The sequence below is a fragment of the Arachis ipaensis genome, chromosome B10 (assembly GCF_059453495.1).
Source record: "Arachis ipaensis isolate K30076 ecotype BB chromosome B10, ASM5945349v1, whole genome shotgun sequence".
In the NCBI taxonomy this organism is placed as follows: Eukaryota; Viridiplantae; Streptophyta; class Magnoliopsida; order Fabales; family Fabaceae; genus Arachis; species Arachis ipaensis.
This window is the reverse complement of record NC_142435.1, coordinates 38,322,619-38,337,284: the sequence shown is the minus strand read 5'-3', so window position 1 is coordinate 38,337,284 and position 14,666 is coordinate 38,322,619. Positions and strand designations below refer to the sequence as shown.

At 36.9% G+C, this 14,666-nt stretch overlaps 1 protein-coding gene across 1 annotated transcript; it reads left to right on the top strand.

The window, feature by feature from the left end:
- Nucleotides 1-1,696: 1,696 nt before the first annotated feature.
- LOC107623594 (glycosylinositol phosphorylceramide mannosyl transferase 1) lies at nucleotides 1,697-5,581 on the top strand. Its single transcript, XM_016325921.3, has 5 exons — nucleotides 1,697-2,417; nucleotides 3,431-3,827; nucleotides 4,180-4,343; nucleotides 4,463-4,533; nucleotides 5,085-5,581. The coding sequence occupies exons 1-5, from the start codon at nucleotides 2,215-2,217 to the stop codon at nucleotides 5,243-5,245; spliced, it is 996 nt and encodes a 331-aa protein (XP_016181407.1). The 5' UTR covers nucleotides 1,697-2,214; the 3' UTR covers nucleotides 5,246-5,581.
- Nucleotides 5,582-14,666: the final 9,085 nt, after the last annotated feature.

Below are 14,666 nucleotides of genomic sequence, written 5' to 3'. Positions count from 1 at the left end.
TCCTTAAGAAATTCGGTTTATCTCTTAGTTTAATTGAGTTTATTTGCATGCAAAAATGAATTAAAATGTGCTTTTCTACCTTATTGAATGTTTATCACTTTTTGTTCAAATCTGAACCAAATTCGGTTCATTTGTGAATTGAGTTAGATATATGATTGTTAAATATTCACCAAATCTAAACCGAATTCTATTTATTTCTGGATCCAAATGAACCTCAATTAAAAGGAGAAAAAAAATGCAGCAACAATAAAAGAATGATGATTGAGAGAAAACACATGAAGAATAATAAAGAATGCGAAAAAGAAGAAGGAGGAAGACGAAGAAGAAGAAGGAAGAACGCTACGAAGATGAAGAAGGAGGATAGCGAAGAAGAAGAACGAAGAACACGAAAACGAAGACGAAGACGAAGATGAAAAAGCATTATTGAAATGCGCGTGTGTACACGTGGGTGTAATGAAAGTGATTTTTGTTGAGTGTAGGCTTGCTTGGTTGGATTTGGATACAAAAATGCTTGGATGTGTAGTTGGGCTGCCGATAAAAAAGACTAAAAAATAGAGTAAATGACATAAACAAACTAAATGACCTCCAATATTACATCAATGTCCTAAAATAGATTAGCTTACATGCATGTCCTAGAGTAAATCTATATAAATTGAATCAACTAAATTAATTAACTTCAAAACATAAATGTCGATATGAAAATACCCCAATTTAGATTCAAATAAAATATCAAAAAATTAAAACGAATAAGAATAAAAATCCAACTTTTGTATTTTATTTCAAATTCCAGAAAATCAACATTTTTATAAATTTATGAATGTAAAACGGAACATTAAACGATTTTTAAAAATTCATTAAAAATTATTATTTGACTCATTAGTATCTAAAAAATCATTACTAAGACTTTTGATGTTGAAAAAATTAATATAAAGTATAACCCTCCAAAGTGGCATAGGAGTTAAAATTTTGAATTTTTTTAGAATCAGAAGTAACAGATAGTTATATAATATATAATGATCAACTATATTTGTACAATATGTAATATAAAAAATAATTAAAATATTAGATCAATTAAATTATTTAATTTGTGAAATTAAATATAAAACTTATGCTTTGATGATGTTACTTCTAACTTAAACTTAAATTTTTAAGAGTATAAAATCTAATTTAGCTGAATTCGATTATTAAAGCATAAGTTTATTTTAAGACATGTATGTAAATTGATCTATTTTAGGATATTAATGTAATATTAGATGCCATTTAATTTGTTTATGACTTTATATCATTTACACTAAAAAATAATTATACTATATATACGTAAAAAATTAGTCATCAAAATAATAATTTAAATAAAAATATATATTAAAATATATTATATATATTAAAAATAAGTTAAATAACACTCATATTTATATCAAAATATAATATATATTAATTAACTTATGAGTGATTTAAATATTCACATAATATTATTGAATAAATAAATTATTTTTGTAACCAATTTTTTTTTCCTCCTCACATGCTTCTTCTTTTTTTTTAACTGATTTTTATTATGCTAATAAACGATTTAGAAAAATTTAATTATAATTTATTATTGAAATAGTTAATCATATAATGTTATTAAAAAATAATATTTATTATTTATTTTTGTCAAATTTATAATGCGAAATAAACTTTCAAGAAATGAAAACTTTTTACGTAAAAACCATAGGTGAAAGTCTTGGGAGCCGCGTTTTTCAGCTGCAATTTACGACCCAATTGAACGATGGATGAAGCCACCACGTGGCGCGTCATGCCCAAGTAACAGAACGGAATCCATGTCTCTTACTCTCTTCTTTCTCTTTCGTCTGATCAGAGAGAGAGAGAGAGAGTGTGTGTGTGTCTCAAATATCCAAAAACGCGAAGAATCATAGACAGGACAGAACAGAACAGAACAAGGTCACATTAAACACACTAACACCGAACTCGCTTCATCCATTCCGTCATTTATTTTTCTTCATTATTCTTTTCCACTTTTCCTATTTTACCCTGCATCCACGCCGCACCGTAACATCTCCCTGTAACGGCTCCACCTTAAGGCACGTGCCGAGCGTGCTTGGAGCTTCGTCCCTCTCCTGCAAACCTAATCGACCATGGAAGGTGGCGCGTCGCCGAGTTGCCGTTGCTGAAACGGACCGATCCGAGTCGATTCGTAGGGATCGGCGATTCCATTGAATGATGAGAGGGAGCTGGTTCTTGAAGCGGCGTCCGGAGCAGAGGTTCCGGTTGCTGGCTGCTTCCGCCGTCAAATCTGCCAGGATCAACCTCCTCCTCTGCTGTTGCATTGCTTTGGTGCTCATCGTACTCGCCACCACCATTTCCACCTTCGTCGTGTTCTCTGATCTCCCTCCTTCGCTTCCTCGCTCCCATGCTTTGGGGTTAGTTACTCTCTCTCTCCCTCTCTCTCTCTCAAATCGTCATTGTCATGTTTGGTAGGAGTTTTTCTGCCATTGTTTCCTTATTCTTTCCAGAGAAGGAAAATAATAATGACGAGTGTGATAGTTAAGTTGGAGGTAAAAAATTGGTAAAGAAAAAGATTAAATAATAGTAGTATCTAGATGAGATTGGAATCTAATTCGAATCTTCCTTGTTTTGGCATGGAGGGAGATTAAGTGGAATAGAATTAGTAGCTGATACCTGGCCTTGGAACTTGGAATTTAGTGAAGTTATAATTGGCTGAAAATATTTAGTTTATTTGTTTATTTATTTATTTTTTCTTTGTGCCTTTTCATTTCCATGTAGAGAAAGTAGGGGATAAGGAGAAAGGTTCTTTAGTGTTTAGACGGCTTGTTATTGGTGTTTGGGGATTTTGGTCATTGATATTTATGAATAAGAGTTTCCGATGTTAGCATTTTTCATTAGATTGTATTCAGTGTCATTGGGGTTCAAGACTAGGTACGTTCAGAATTCTTAACTGTTTTGGCCTGTGAATTTTAATTCATCACTCCTTGATGGGCTTTCTAAGTAATAAGTAATAACAGTTCACACCCTTCTGGCTGAAGGATAGAGAAATAAACAAACCTTGTTTGGGGTTTAGGTGGTCTGTATTCTATATTATAAGCCTTATTCATGCCTTCAAGTTTAGTGCAACGGGACTGAACATCAATCTTTGAACTGAGAATGTTGATTGCACCTTCCAAATTGTTAATTTTAGCATTTTCATTAAATTGTCGAATCTGCTTAATTTCTGGTGTAGTACCCTGGTAAATAACTGGATAAAGACTATAAGAATTAAGAAATCAGGTCTTCCTCCTCCTCTTCTTATTTCTTTTTGTCAGGAAAAAAGAGTGGCTAAAGGAAACCTTTTTCGTTTTAGATTTAATCTCTCTAGGAATGTTGAGTGTATTTCACTTATAAAATCAGAGAACTCATTTCATTTTATGTTCCACAGAAAAGGATATTCTATTGTAATGAACACATGGAAGAGATATGATCTCCTAAAGCAGTCCATCGCACATTATTCATCCTGCCCTCGACTTGAATCGGTACATATAGTTTGGAGTGAACCGGATCCTCCTTCAGATGATCTTTTAAAATTTCTTCATCATGCAATACAGTCCAAGTCTATAGATAGGCAACAAGTGAAATTGAAGATTGATATCAACAAGGAAGATAGTCTGAATAATAGATTTAAAGTAATTAAGGATTTGGAGACAGATGCTGTCTTTTCTATTGATGATGATGTCATATTTCCTTGCTCTTCAGTGGAATTTGCATTTGATGTTTGGCAAAGTGCTCCAGATACAATGGTTGGGTTTGTACCTCGGGCACATTGGTTGGATTCATCGGTATGCTTTTAGTTTTTTTATTTTTATCAACTGGTTTTTCACCATCCCTGGTATATCTTTTCATCTTCGTATTTTGTGCCTAAGATTTGAATTTCCAGTATCTGAAAAATTATATGATAAAATTACCTTGGAAAAAAAGCCAGGTTTCCTGATTTGAATTTTTTAATCCATTGTTTCTTGTTCTGAGTGATTTGATATAGATTGAGGAATTAAATATCTTGATCTGTTGATCCAACCTTAAAGAGAATGCCAATGTGGAGAGTAGTTTAACTATTATGCGAACTTGCAAGGCTTAGTCCTGGCATACCTCCATCTTCAATTCTAATATTTCAAGTTATTGATATTCTTGCAGGAAAGTGGTGGCATTAAATTTAGATATGCGGGGTGGTGGTCTGTGTGGTGGACAGGTACATATAGCATGGTACTTTCAAAGGCAGCCTTCTTCCACAAAAAGTATTTCAGTGTCTACACGAATGAGATGCCAGCATCAATTAGAGAATATGTGACTCATAATAGGTTTTCCTCTTGACTATCTCTGATCACTCACTGCTTTTCTATATATCAAAATTTTACCTTCCCAACTATGTAATTGCAGCTTGTTTATTACCTGCTGAATTGTTCACTTGATATACCAGGAACTGTGAAGATATTGCAATGTCTTTCCTCGTTGCAAATGCCACTGATGCACCCCCAATATGGGTCCAAGGTAATTGGCGCTTCAGAAACAGATTGCATAACTTTAATTGAGTGCTTTTGTTTAGAATGGCATGGTCCCACCTCCCTCTTTATTTAGCTTTTTATCTAAATAAATTCCTATATGCTTGCCTTGAATTGAAATGTGACACTTGTTGGATTGTGGTTGTGGCTAATTAATGATCTATTGAATGTAATCTTTTTCGAAATAAATACAGAAATGCTAATGTATGCTTGTTCCTTATCAATTGCTAGAGATAACTTTAGTCATTTCATTCACACGCCCAGGGGTTTTGCTGCCTAGGTCTGCTGTTCATAACATATGTCAACTGTTTATACTTGTTTTCAGTAATCATTTGAACAATTTGATAATTTGCATTGTGTTTCACTATATATGCTTTTTAAATCATTACTCCAGGACAGGGAAGGTCAAAATTATTATCGTATTGTTGTCAAGCAATTCCTAGTGCTCATGTTATGTATACAGTCATAGATATCTGGTTTCAGAGGCTTGAATCACAATGTTAGTACAACTATATACATAAAATGATTCTGTTGTTACAGGTAAAATATTCGAGATTGGATCCACCGGGATAAGCAGCTTGGGAGGGCACAGTGTAAGAAGAACAGAATGTGTCAATAGATTTACTGCTGTATATGGGCGGATGCCCTTGGTATCTACTTCAGTGAAGGCTGTTGATAGCCGCAACATCTGGTTTTGGTGAGTTACTGGATTTTCGATTTTCTTGGAATGTTAGAAATTATTCCACTGTCTTACAGTTAGCTAGTAGAGTAACCCGATTCTTGATAGTTAAATAGCTGTATAATATCGAATCTTAGCAGGGAGAGCAAACTAAGCACATTGCTTAGCTTGATTTCTTGTATTATTGGCTTGTAATACAAGATTACCGAGTTTATTTTTGTCTCATCATATAGATTTCGATTGTAGAGTTAATATTATACCCTCATCCAAGAAACTCCATCCTATTTTTGTGTATCTTTGTATTTAAAGACAAATCCCAGAGATGGTGAGAGTAATTTACTCCATACCCTTCCCTGCCTCCTCCTCTCGCTTTCTTTTGTCTGTATCTTTTTTGTCATGGAATAAAAGGTGTGATGAAACATAGACAAATGAACAAAATAAAGTCTCGATTGATAACAACTAACATAGGAAGCGGATTTATAATACCTATCACGTGTGGTTTCTGATGAGCCAAAATTGATATGCTCGTATTATTGGCAAGTGCATAAAATTGTATCAAATAATCGTTCTCATAAGAATTAATGTATTGAAGCAAGCAACGTCTAATTATCTCTAATTAGATTAATCACACATTGATAAGAGGAATTGGTCTGTGACTTTTGAAGCAAGAATGAATAGGATAGAAGATTAACAGTTAAGATTGTAGGGTATAATTAGGAGAGGGATTAAAGAATTGAAAAGAAATCAAGATAGGGAATGTTAAAGGCTTCTTTTAGGTATAATAATAATTTTTTTCAAACTTTGATTCATGCAAAAATTTTTTATAGTAAACTATTTATAATTAAATTTTAATTTTTTGACAATTTAATTTCTCTAGATTTAATTAATCGCTAATGACTTGGTCAATTAATCAAGAGACGAGGTTAAAACCAGTTTTGATTTTAAGTCACACAATATTCAAAGACTATTCTTAAATGAATTAAATGTCACATATTCAAGAACTAGTTCTAAAATCAGTGAAGATTATGACATGAGTTTTAAGTTAATTCTGATATTAAATGTCTCGAAGTAATATCAGAATTTAAGACAAAATTAGAATATCTCTCAATACTTCTAATCGTTATTGATGAAAAACGAAATTCAATCTTAAAAGTGGAAAGAAACATGAATCAAAATAAAGAAAACGCTTGTATTATTGATCTATAAAAATAAAACAGAGCTCATAACTTTTCACAATGAAAAATTAGTTACTCATTGTAGAAAAAAAACTACTAAATTAGAGAGAGATAGTGTATAATTCATGGATGTTCTCTCCTTTGTGAAACTTGGTCACTTATTTATATCTAACATCCTAATTAATTTAAATTCAAAAACTAATCTAATGTTATCTTAAAAAAAAAACATAACTTATTCAAATTTAAATCTAATATAATCTAATCCTAACAACCAAATTTTTATTTTTTTGGAGAAGTTGTTATTAATTAATTATTTAAATTTTAAATTTTGAATTAAATTGAACTGAGAGTTGGTTATGCATTAGAGTCTAGCTTGGTAAAGTGGCGCTGAGATAATTTTTGGAATCTTGGGAGAACCAATTTCACTTGGAGCCGGGCTCCAAATCTTGTGATGGGCGCCCACTTCATAAAATTGGAGTGGATTTGGGAGTTGTTACGGATCGGACCCGCAAATCCCGCATCCGGAATAACCTCTGAACACGGTTACCCGGGTCCGATCCACATCATCCTTCTAGAAGGCCCGAAACCGGCCCATTGAAGCTCCTAATCAACTTTCGAATTCAAACGTCTCCCTTATCTTCGCCAAACAAGATAAGATAAGACAACTACCATCACCTATAAATAGAGGACCCAGGTCCCTTCAGGTATTCATCCATTCCTCACACCTTATACCTCTTAGATCCATTCTGACTTGAGCGTCGGAGTGTCTTTGCAGGTACCACCCCCTATTGCTCCAGTCAAATAATCCAGCATCCGCCTCGACCTGCAAGTTCCCGATCCATCTCTCAACCCGTACCGGAGGCATCCTGTACATTGGTGCCGTCTGTGGAAAACTTACACGGATTGAGTCAGAATTGCGGACGAACTCGAAGAGCATTCCGTTAGCCACCAAGATAACTCCCGAACAAGGAACCCTACTCCCGAACACCAAGAAGCCACAACCCACGGAAGGATAGCAAGCGCCATCCGCCAAACTACTCTAGTGCATAACAAAGAGAACGGCCCCGTTATCGTCGAAGCAAGACATCCCGAAAACCCAGGAGAAAAAGCAGCCCAAATAATCCAAGACCGCTGCCTCCGAGTACAGAAACTCGAAGGCAGAGTTGCTACCAAGGAAAAACACAACGCCGAAAACAGAAGTCACGCAACTTCCAGATCAAGATCTCACCACGGCAGGTCGCAAGAACGACGACATACCAAGAGGTACAATCGAAGCATCTCGCGAGACCCAAGACACGGCAGGTCGCCAGAACGGCGACATAGTAAGAGGTACAACCGCAGTGTCTCCCGCGACCCGGCTCACACAGACGACAATCGACGGCACCGAGAGACCAAACGCACGAGAAACGACCACGTGATAATGGGAGCCACTCCCTTCACTGAGGGAATCTTGAAAGCAAAACTCCCTAAAGGCTTTGATAAACCCACGGACATGAAGTACGACGGAACCAAAGATCCCCAGGAGCACTTAACGGCCTTTGAGGCCAGGATGAACCTAGAAGGCGCCGCCGACGCAGTCTGATGCGTGAGCATCTTTCCTATCTTTTCCTAGTGAATTTGCATCTAAATTGTTGAATTTAATAAAGAATTAATTATATTTTAGCCACTATGGATGCTATTTTGAGTTTTTTGCAATACTGTTTATTTTAGGTAGCATTCGGCTGGATTTGATGGAGTTTCTACAGCACAAGAATCAAAGGAGATGGCAGCGAGGAGCGACGCGTACGCGTGCCTGATGGTGCGGTATTTTACAACCACACTTACTAACCGGCAAGTGCACCGGGTCGTACCAAGTAATACCTTACGTGAGTAAGGGTCGATCCCACGAGGATTGATGGATTAAGCAACAATAGCATTTGATAGGATTAGTTAGACAGACAGAAAATAGTGTTGAGATGCAATCGTGCAGAAAATAAAATAGTAAAATAAATAAGTTGGGAATAAAATATGGAGAAGGCAGTTAAGGTTTCAGAGTTATCTATTTTTTCCTGATTAATTTTTCTTACTAACTATTTTAATCATGTAGGATTTAATTTATGGCAAACTATATGTGACTAGACCCTAATTCCTTAGACCTTCCTAGTCTCCTCTAAAATTCATCAACAGCCAATTCCTTGGTCAATTAATTCCAATTAGAGGGTGATAATCAATTTCTAGTTTATATGCCACAAAAACTCTAATTACCCAAAAATAAAAAGGATTATATGTCACGTATCCCGTTAAATCCAAATAATTAAAATTTAGGAGAAATTGTTTTCAAGCTTTTGTTCAAGTAAAGAGCTTTTCCAAGTTTTACAAGAACTCAAATAGAAAGAGGGTCATACTTCCGTTCCACCCAAATTCATAAAATAAAGAGCGAAAACAATTCTTAAATTATAAATCCACACATAAATTAAAATAGTAAAAGCAATAAAATTAATCCATAGAAATAGACAGAGCTCCTAACCTTAACAGTGGAGGTTTAGTTGCTCATGGAAAAGAGAAAATAAGGATTCAGGTCCAAATGTACCCCGTTGCAATCTGATGGCATCAGATCCCTTTTTATAACTAATCCTAATAAATTTAAAAATCAAATTTCTAAAATTAAAATTAAAATAAGATTTGAATTTAAATTCGAATTAATTAACAAGTCTTCAGCTGATGGGTGGGAACCACTTGTTCTGTCCATTCTGCAGCTTCTAATCTGTGATTTCTGGGCTAAGAACTGGGTCACAACGGCCCAGAAATCGCCCCCATCGTTTTCTATCAATTGTCCAGATCGCTCATGTGACGCGTCCGCGTCGTCCACGCGTTCGCGTCATTTGTGCAGATTCCAGTCCACGCGATCGCGTCAGGCACGCGATCGCGTCAGGCACGCGATCGCGTCATTGCGATTTCCTCCATTCCGCGCGGTCGCGTGAGCCATGCGTCCGCGTCGGTATTCGCTAGTCATCTCCTTGACTTCTTCTCTTTCTCTGCAGAAACTCCATCAAATTCCGCCAAATGCTACCTAAAATAAATAGTATTGCACAAAACTCAAAATAGCATCCATAGTGGCTAAAATATAATTAATTCTTAATTAAATTCAACAATTTAGATGCAAATTCACTAGGAAAAGATAGACAAGATGCTCACGCATCACAACACCAAACTTAAACTGTTGCTTGTCCTCAAGCAACCAAAACTAATATAAGCTTAGGATGTGAATTTGCATGAGAATGAGAGTTCGATTAAGCCCATGTCTTCTTTTATAGTGGGATTTACAACTGCAATCCTGAACAGTTTTGGCATCTCACTTTATCCTTTGAAGTTCAGAATGATTGGCATCCATAGGAACTCAGAATTCAGATAGTGTTATTGACTCTCCTAGTTCAGTATGTTGATTCTTGAACACACTTACTTTATGAGTCTTGGCTGTGACCCTAAGCATTTTGTTTTTCAGTATTACCACCAGATACATAAATGCCTCAGACACATAACTGGGTGAACCTTTTCAGATTGTGACTCAGCTTTGCTAGAGTCCCCAGTTAGAGGTGCCCAGAGTTCTTAAGCACACTCTTTTTGCTTTGGATCACGACTTTAACCGTTCAGTCTCAAGCTTTTCACTTGACACCTTCACGCCACAAGCACATGGTTAGGGACAGCTTGATTTAGCCGCTTAGGCCAGGATTTTATTCCTTAGGGTCCTCCTATCCATTAATTCTCAAAGTCTTGGATCCTTTTTTTTTTCAACAAGCTTTGTGTTTTTCACTGCTTTTTCTTGCTTCAAGAATCAATTTTATGATTTTTCAGATTATCAATAATATTTTTCTTTTTCATCATTCTTTCAAGAGCCAACAATTTTAACATTCATAAGCTTCACTATCAAAATTATGCACTGTTCAAGCATGCGTTCAGAATCACAGAAAATACCACCACATTTAAGTAAATAAGACTATTACTCAATATAGACCCAATTTCTCATGCAATATATTACTCCTGTATTTTTGATTTGAAATTAAGCTCAGTGAGTAATACATGAGACATTTGTAATTTTTTTTCTTTTTCAGAATTAAAGCAATAGAGAGAACTAAACTAGTCCTAGGATTCTTACTAATAAATGATCATGCAACAAACAAAACAAAATAACAGGAAACCGGAACATAACATAGAAAAAGAGGGGAGGAATAAAAAATGAAAGGAACTCAACCACCTTAATTATCCTAGAGGTCGTTTTATTCTTCAGGTTGTGCTCCTTTGCGAAGATAATTCACCTCCCTTTTGTACTAGAAAACCTATAAGCGCAGCGTCAACACCAAACTTAAAGGTTTGCTTGTCCTCAAGTAAAGAAAAACTGAAAATAGAAGAGACAAATATTAAAGTGAAAGAAAAAAGAAAAGGATAAGAGAATAAGAGAGAATTAGGATTGGGAGAGAGAGAAAGAAAACTGGGCGGCACAAGCAACGCAGCCGCGTGGGGCACGCGGTCGCTTACGTCGCGCGTTCTTCATAATGACGCGTTAGCGTCAGGCACGCGTCCGCGTGGATGGCCATGTATGCAACTGACGCGAACGCGTCAGTCACGCGTCCGCGTGACCAAATTTGTGCTTTTAGCACACTTCTTGCGCCAAGCTGGCACAACTCTCTGTCCAAACGCTCTTTTACGTCGAATTTGCAGGTCACGCGATCACATCGATGACGTGACCGCGTGAATGACGAAAATCACAAACGACGCGAACGCGTGAGGTACGCGATCGCGTGGGATCGTTTGTGCGAAAGGCTCCATTCTGGCGTCACTCCCGCGCAACTCTCTGTAACTTTTTATTTTTTCTCGCACCCCTGGATGACGCGTTTGCGTCAGCGACGCTGGCGCATCGGGTGCTTCTTTTTTTTTTTTTATATAGCTTGAGGTGTTCGGTTCCTGGAAGAACATAGCTGCATGATCAGAAAATTAGTAAGAACTCAAAAAAAATAAAATAAAATAACTAAGAAAACTACTACTACGAAAGATAGCTAAGGATACGAAATTATCGGGTTGCCTCCCGACAAGCGCTTCTTTATTGTCACTAGCTTGACGGTCAGCTCCTCTAAGGAGGAGGATCATAGGGGCTCAGCTGTTCACCCCTTACTTTGAACTTCTTTCCTGTGTCTCCATAACGTAGCTCAATATGCTCCAGAGAGAGGATTTTGATTACTGTATAAACCCATGCTGGATTGCTGGTCAACACCACCTTTATTCCTGGAGAGAAACCTTCAGTGGGGATCTTTTTGTTTCTCCATCCTCTGGGTATTTTTTTCTTTTTGGGGACCTCCTCCTTGGTGGATGATGCAGTTCCAACACCAAACTTAGGTTTGATGTCAGGCGGAATTTTATCGGTTGTCACCACAGGAGGTTTGAGTTGCAAATTCTGTTGTGCATCATCAGGGGGTTCTTGAAGGTTTGGATCAATAAGCTTAGCTTGCATGCACCTCTCTTTTTCACCTGTTGAATGTACATCTTTGAAGACATGAAAGACCAGTTGCTCATTATGCACTCTAAGCACTAATTCACCCACTTCTACATCAATCAGAGCTCTTCCAGTGGCTAGAAATGGTCTTCCTAGAATTATAGAGGCATTCTCATCCTCCCCTGTGTCAAGAATCACAAAGTCTGCTGGGAGGAAGAACTTACCCACTTTAACCAAGATGTTTTCCACTAATCCGTATGCAGGCTTCATAGATTTGTCTGCCATCTGTAATGCTATCTTTGTGGATTGTGCCTCTTGGATTTGCAGCTTCTTCATCACAGATAAGGGCATTAAATTTATGCTTGTCCCTAGATCACATAGGGCTTTCTCAAAGGTTGTGCTCCCATGGTGCATGGAATTTGAAAGCTCCCTGGATTTGGCATCTTCCTTGGCAAGTTATTCTGAATGACAGCACTACATTCCTTAGTCAGGACTACTGTCTCATCTCCCTTTAAACGCTTTTTCTTTGACAACAGCTCCTTCATGAACTTGACATAGATAGGCATTTGCTCCAAAACCTCAGCAAAAGGAATATTGATTTGTAACTTTCTGAAGATTTCCAAGAACTTTGAAAACTTCTTGTCCTTGGTCTCCTTTTGAAGTCTCTGAGGATACGGCATCTTAGGCTTGTACTCAGGAGCCTTTGGCAGTGTAGGATAAGTGTCAAGAGAGTCTAGGAATGGGTTGTCTGCACGCTTTGGAGGGGCGTGCTCTACTTCTTCCTTCTTCTCATCTGGAGCTTCCTTTTCAACTAGCTCTTCGTTGGCCTTGGTCTCAGAGCCAGCTACTTTACCACTTCTCAATTGAATAGTCTTGCAATCTTCTCCTGGGTTTACCACTGTATCCTCTTGAAATGTACTTGCAGACTTCTCAAGTATTTGCTTTCTCAGTTGGCCCACTAGCACCTCTAAGTTTCTAATAGAGGCTCTGGTTTCCTGTATAACTTGTGCTTCCGTACTTGCCACTTGTTCACTTATTACGGTGATAGCCTTGCATTCCTCTCTTGGATTTGGAATTGTGTTACCAGGAAGGCTATTAGTGGTCCTCTGATCAATTTCATTAACCTTTGTGGCTAGTTGACCCATTTGAATCTCCAGGTTCTTGATGGATGCTTTGGTTTCCTGTCTAAAACCTGTCAATATTGCTTCCAAATCATTGTTCTGCTAAAAACCAACCTTAGAACTATTGTTGAAGTTCTGAGGTCTCTGAGGTTGGTCCCTCCACCCAAAGTTTGGGTGATTTCTCCATCCCTGGTTGTATGTCTTAGAATATGGATCATTGTTGGGATTTCTAGGACCACTCCCCATGTAATTCACCTATTCAGAAGAAGGTTGAGCACAATCATAATTATCATTTTGCATAAAGTTACCTGCCATGTCATAGGAGACTTCCTGTGGTGGATTTTGGGTGTTGATAGCTGAGACTTGCATGCCACCCATCTGTTGAGTAAGTAGATTTATTTGCTGAGACATCTGCTTATTCTGAGCAAGAAGAGCATTAACAGCTTCTACTTCCAACACACCTCTCTTTTGAGAGGTCTCAGAGTTCACAGGATTCCTGTTAGATGAGTAGAGATATTGGTTGCTTGCAACTAATTCGATCAGCTCAATAGTCTCCTTTGGTGTCTTCTTCTTGTGCAATGAACCGCCTGCAGAGGTATCTAAGCTCATCTTTGACATCTCTCCTAAGCCTTCATAAAAGATATCTAGTTGCCTAGTCAGTAGCAAGTATCTCTCCCAAGCTTCATAAAGAGTTTCACCCTCCTTCTGTCTGAAAGTCTGAACCTCCAACCTGAGCTTAGTCAGCTTCTTTGGTGGAAAAAATTTAGTGAGAAATTCAGTAACGACCTTTTCCCAAGTATTCAGACTCTCCTTTGGTTGGGAATCTAGCCATAGCTTTGCTTTATCCCTAAGAGCAAACGGGAAAAGCATGAGTCTGTACACCTCTGGATTCACTCCATTTGTCTTCACAGTATCACATATCTGCAGAAAATCAGATATGAACTGATTTGGATCTTCATGAGGAAGTCTATGATACTGGCAATTCTGTTGCACCAAGGTGACCAATTGTGGCTTCAACTCAAAGTTGTTTGCATTTATAAGAGGTACCACAATACTTTTTCCATAAAGTTTCGCAGTAGGGGCAGAATAAGAGCCAAGCACTCTCCTCTGTTGATCATCCCCATTCAAATTTACCACATTGGCATTAGCATTATTATTTGCCATAGTGGATTCTACAGCCTTGCAAAGTCTTGCTTGTTGTAAACGTCGCCTGAAAGTTCTTTCAGGTTCATGATCAAAGTCTAAGAGATGTTCTTTGTCTCTATTTCTGCGCATACACAAGCATAAAACAAGAAAAAATGGGACTCTCTACGTCAGAGTGCAGAGAAGTCCCTGTGAGGTAACCTGTGTAAAATAATAAAATAAAAATACTAACTAAATAAATAAGTAAAAATTTCGAAAATTTAAAAGGAAAAATAAACAGAAAAATTTAAAATAAAATTAACTGAGTGACACTAAACTTAAATTCAAAAATTAAAAAAATAAATCAAAATATATATATTTTTTTATTTTTATTTATTTTTATTTTTTTTATTTATTTTTTTTTGTTTATAAAAATAAAAAAAAATGAAAAACGAAACAGGGGAGGGGGGATATAAACGAGAAGGAAAAGAAAGTTAATAACGTAAAGGAAAAAAAATTAACGTAAAAGAAAAGAAAAAAAATTAACGTAAAAATGTAAAA

What these genes read in the sequence shown, in the direction of transcription:
- LOC107623594 (XM_016325921.3), top strand. Translation starts at nt 2,215, where the DNA reads ATGATGAGAGGGAGCTGGTTCTTGAAGCGGCGTCCGGAGCAGAGGTTC. An exon ending in CACATTGGTTGGATTCATCG is followed by an intron (nt 3,828 to 4,179) that starts GTATGCTTTTAG and finishes ATATTCTTGCAG; the next exon opens with GAAAGTGGTGGCATTAAATT. An exon ending in ACCCCCAATATGGGTCCAAG is followed by an intron (nt 4,534 to 5,084) that starts GTAATTGGCGCT and finishes CTGTTGTTACAG; the next exon opens with GTAAAATATTCGAGATTGGA.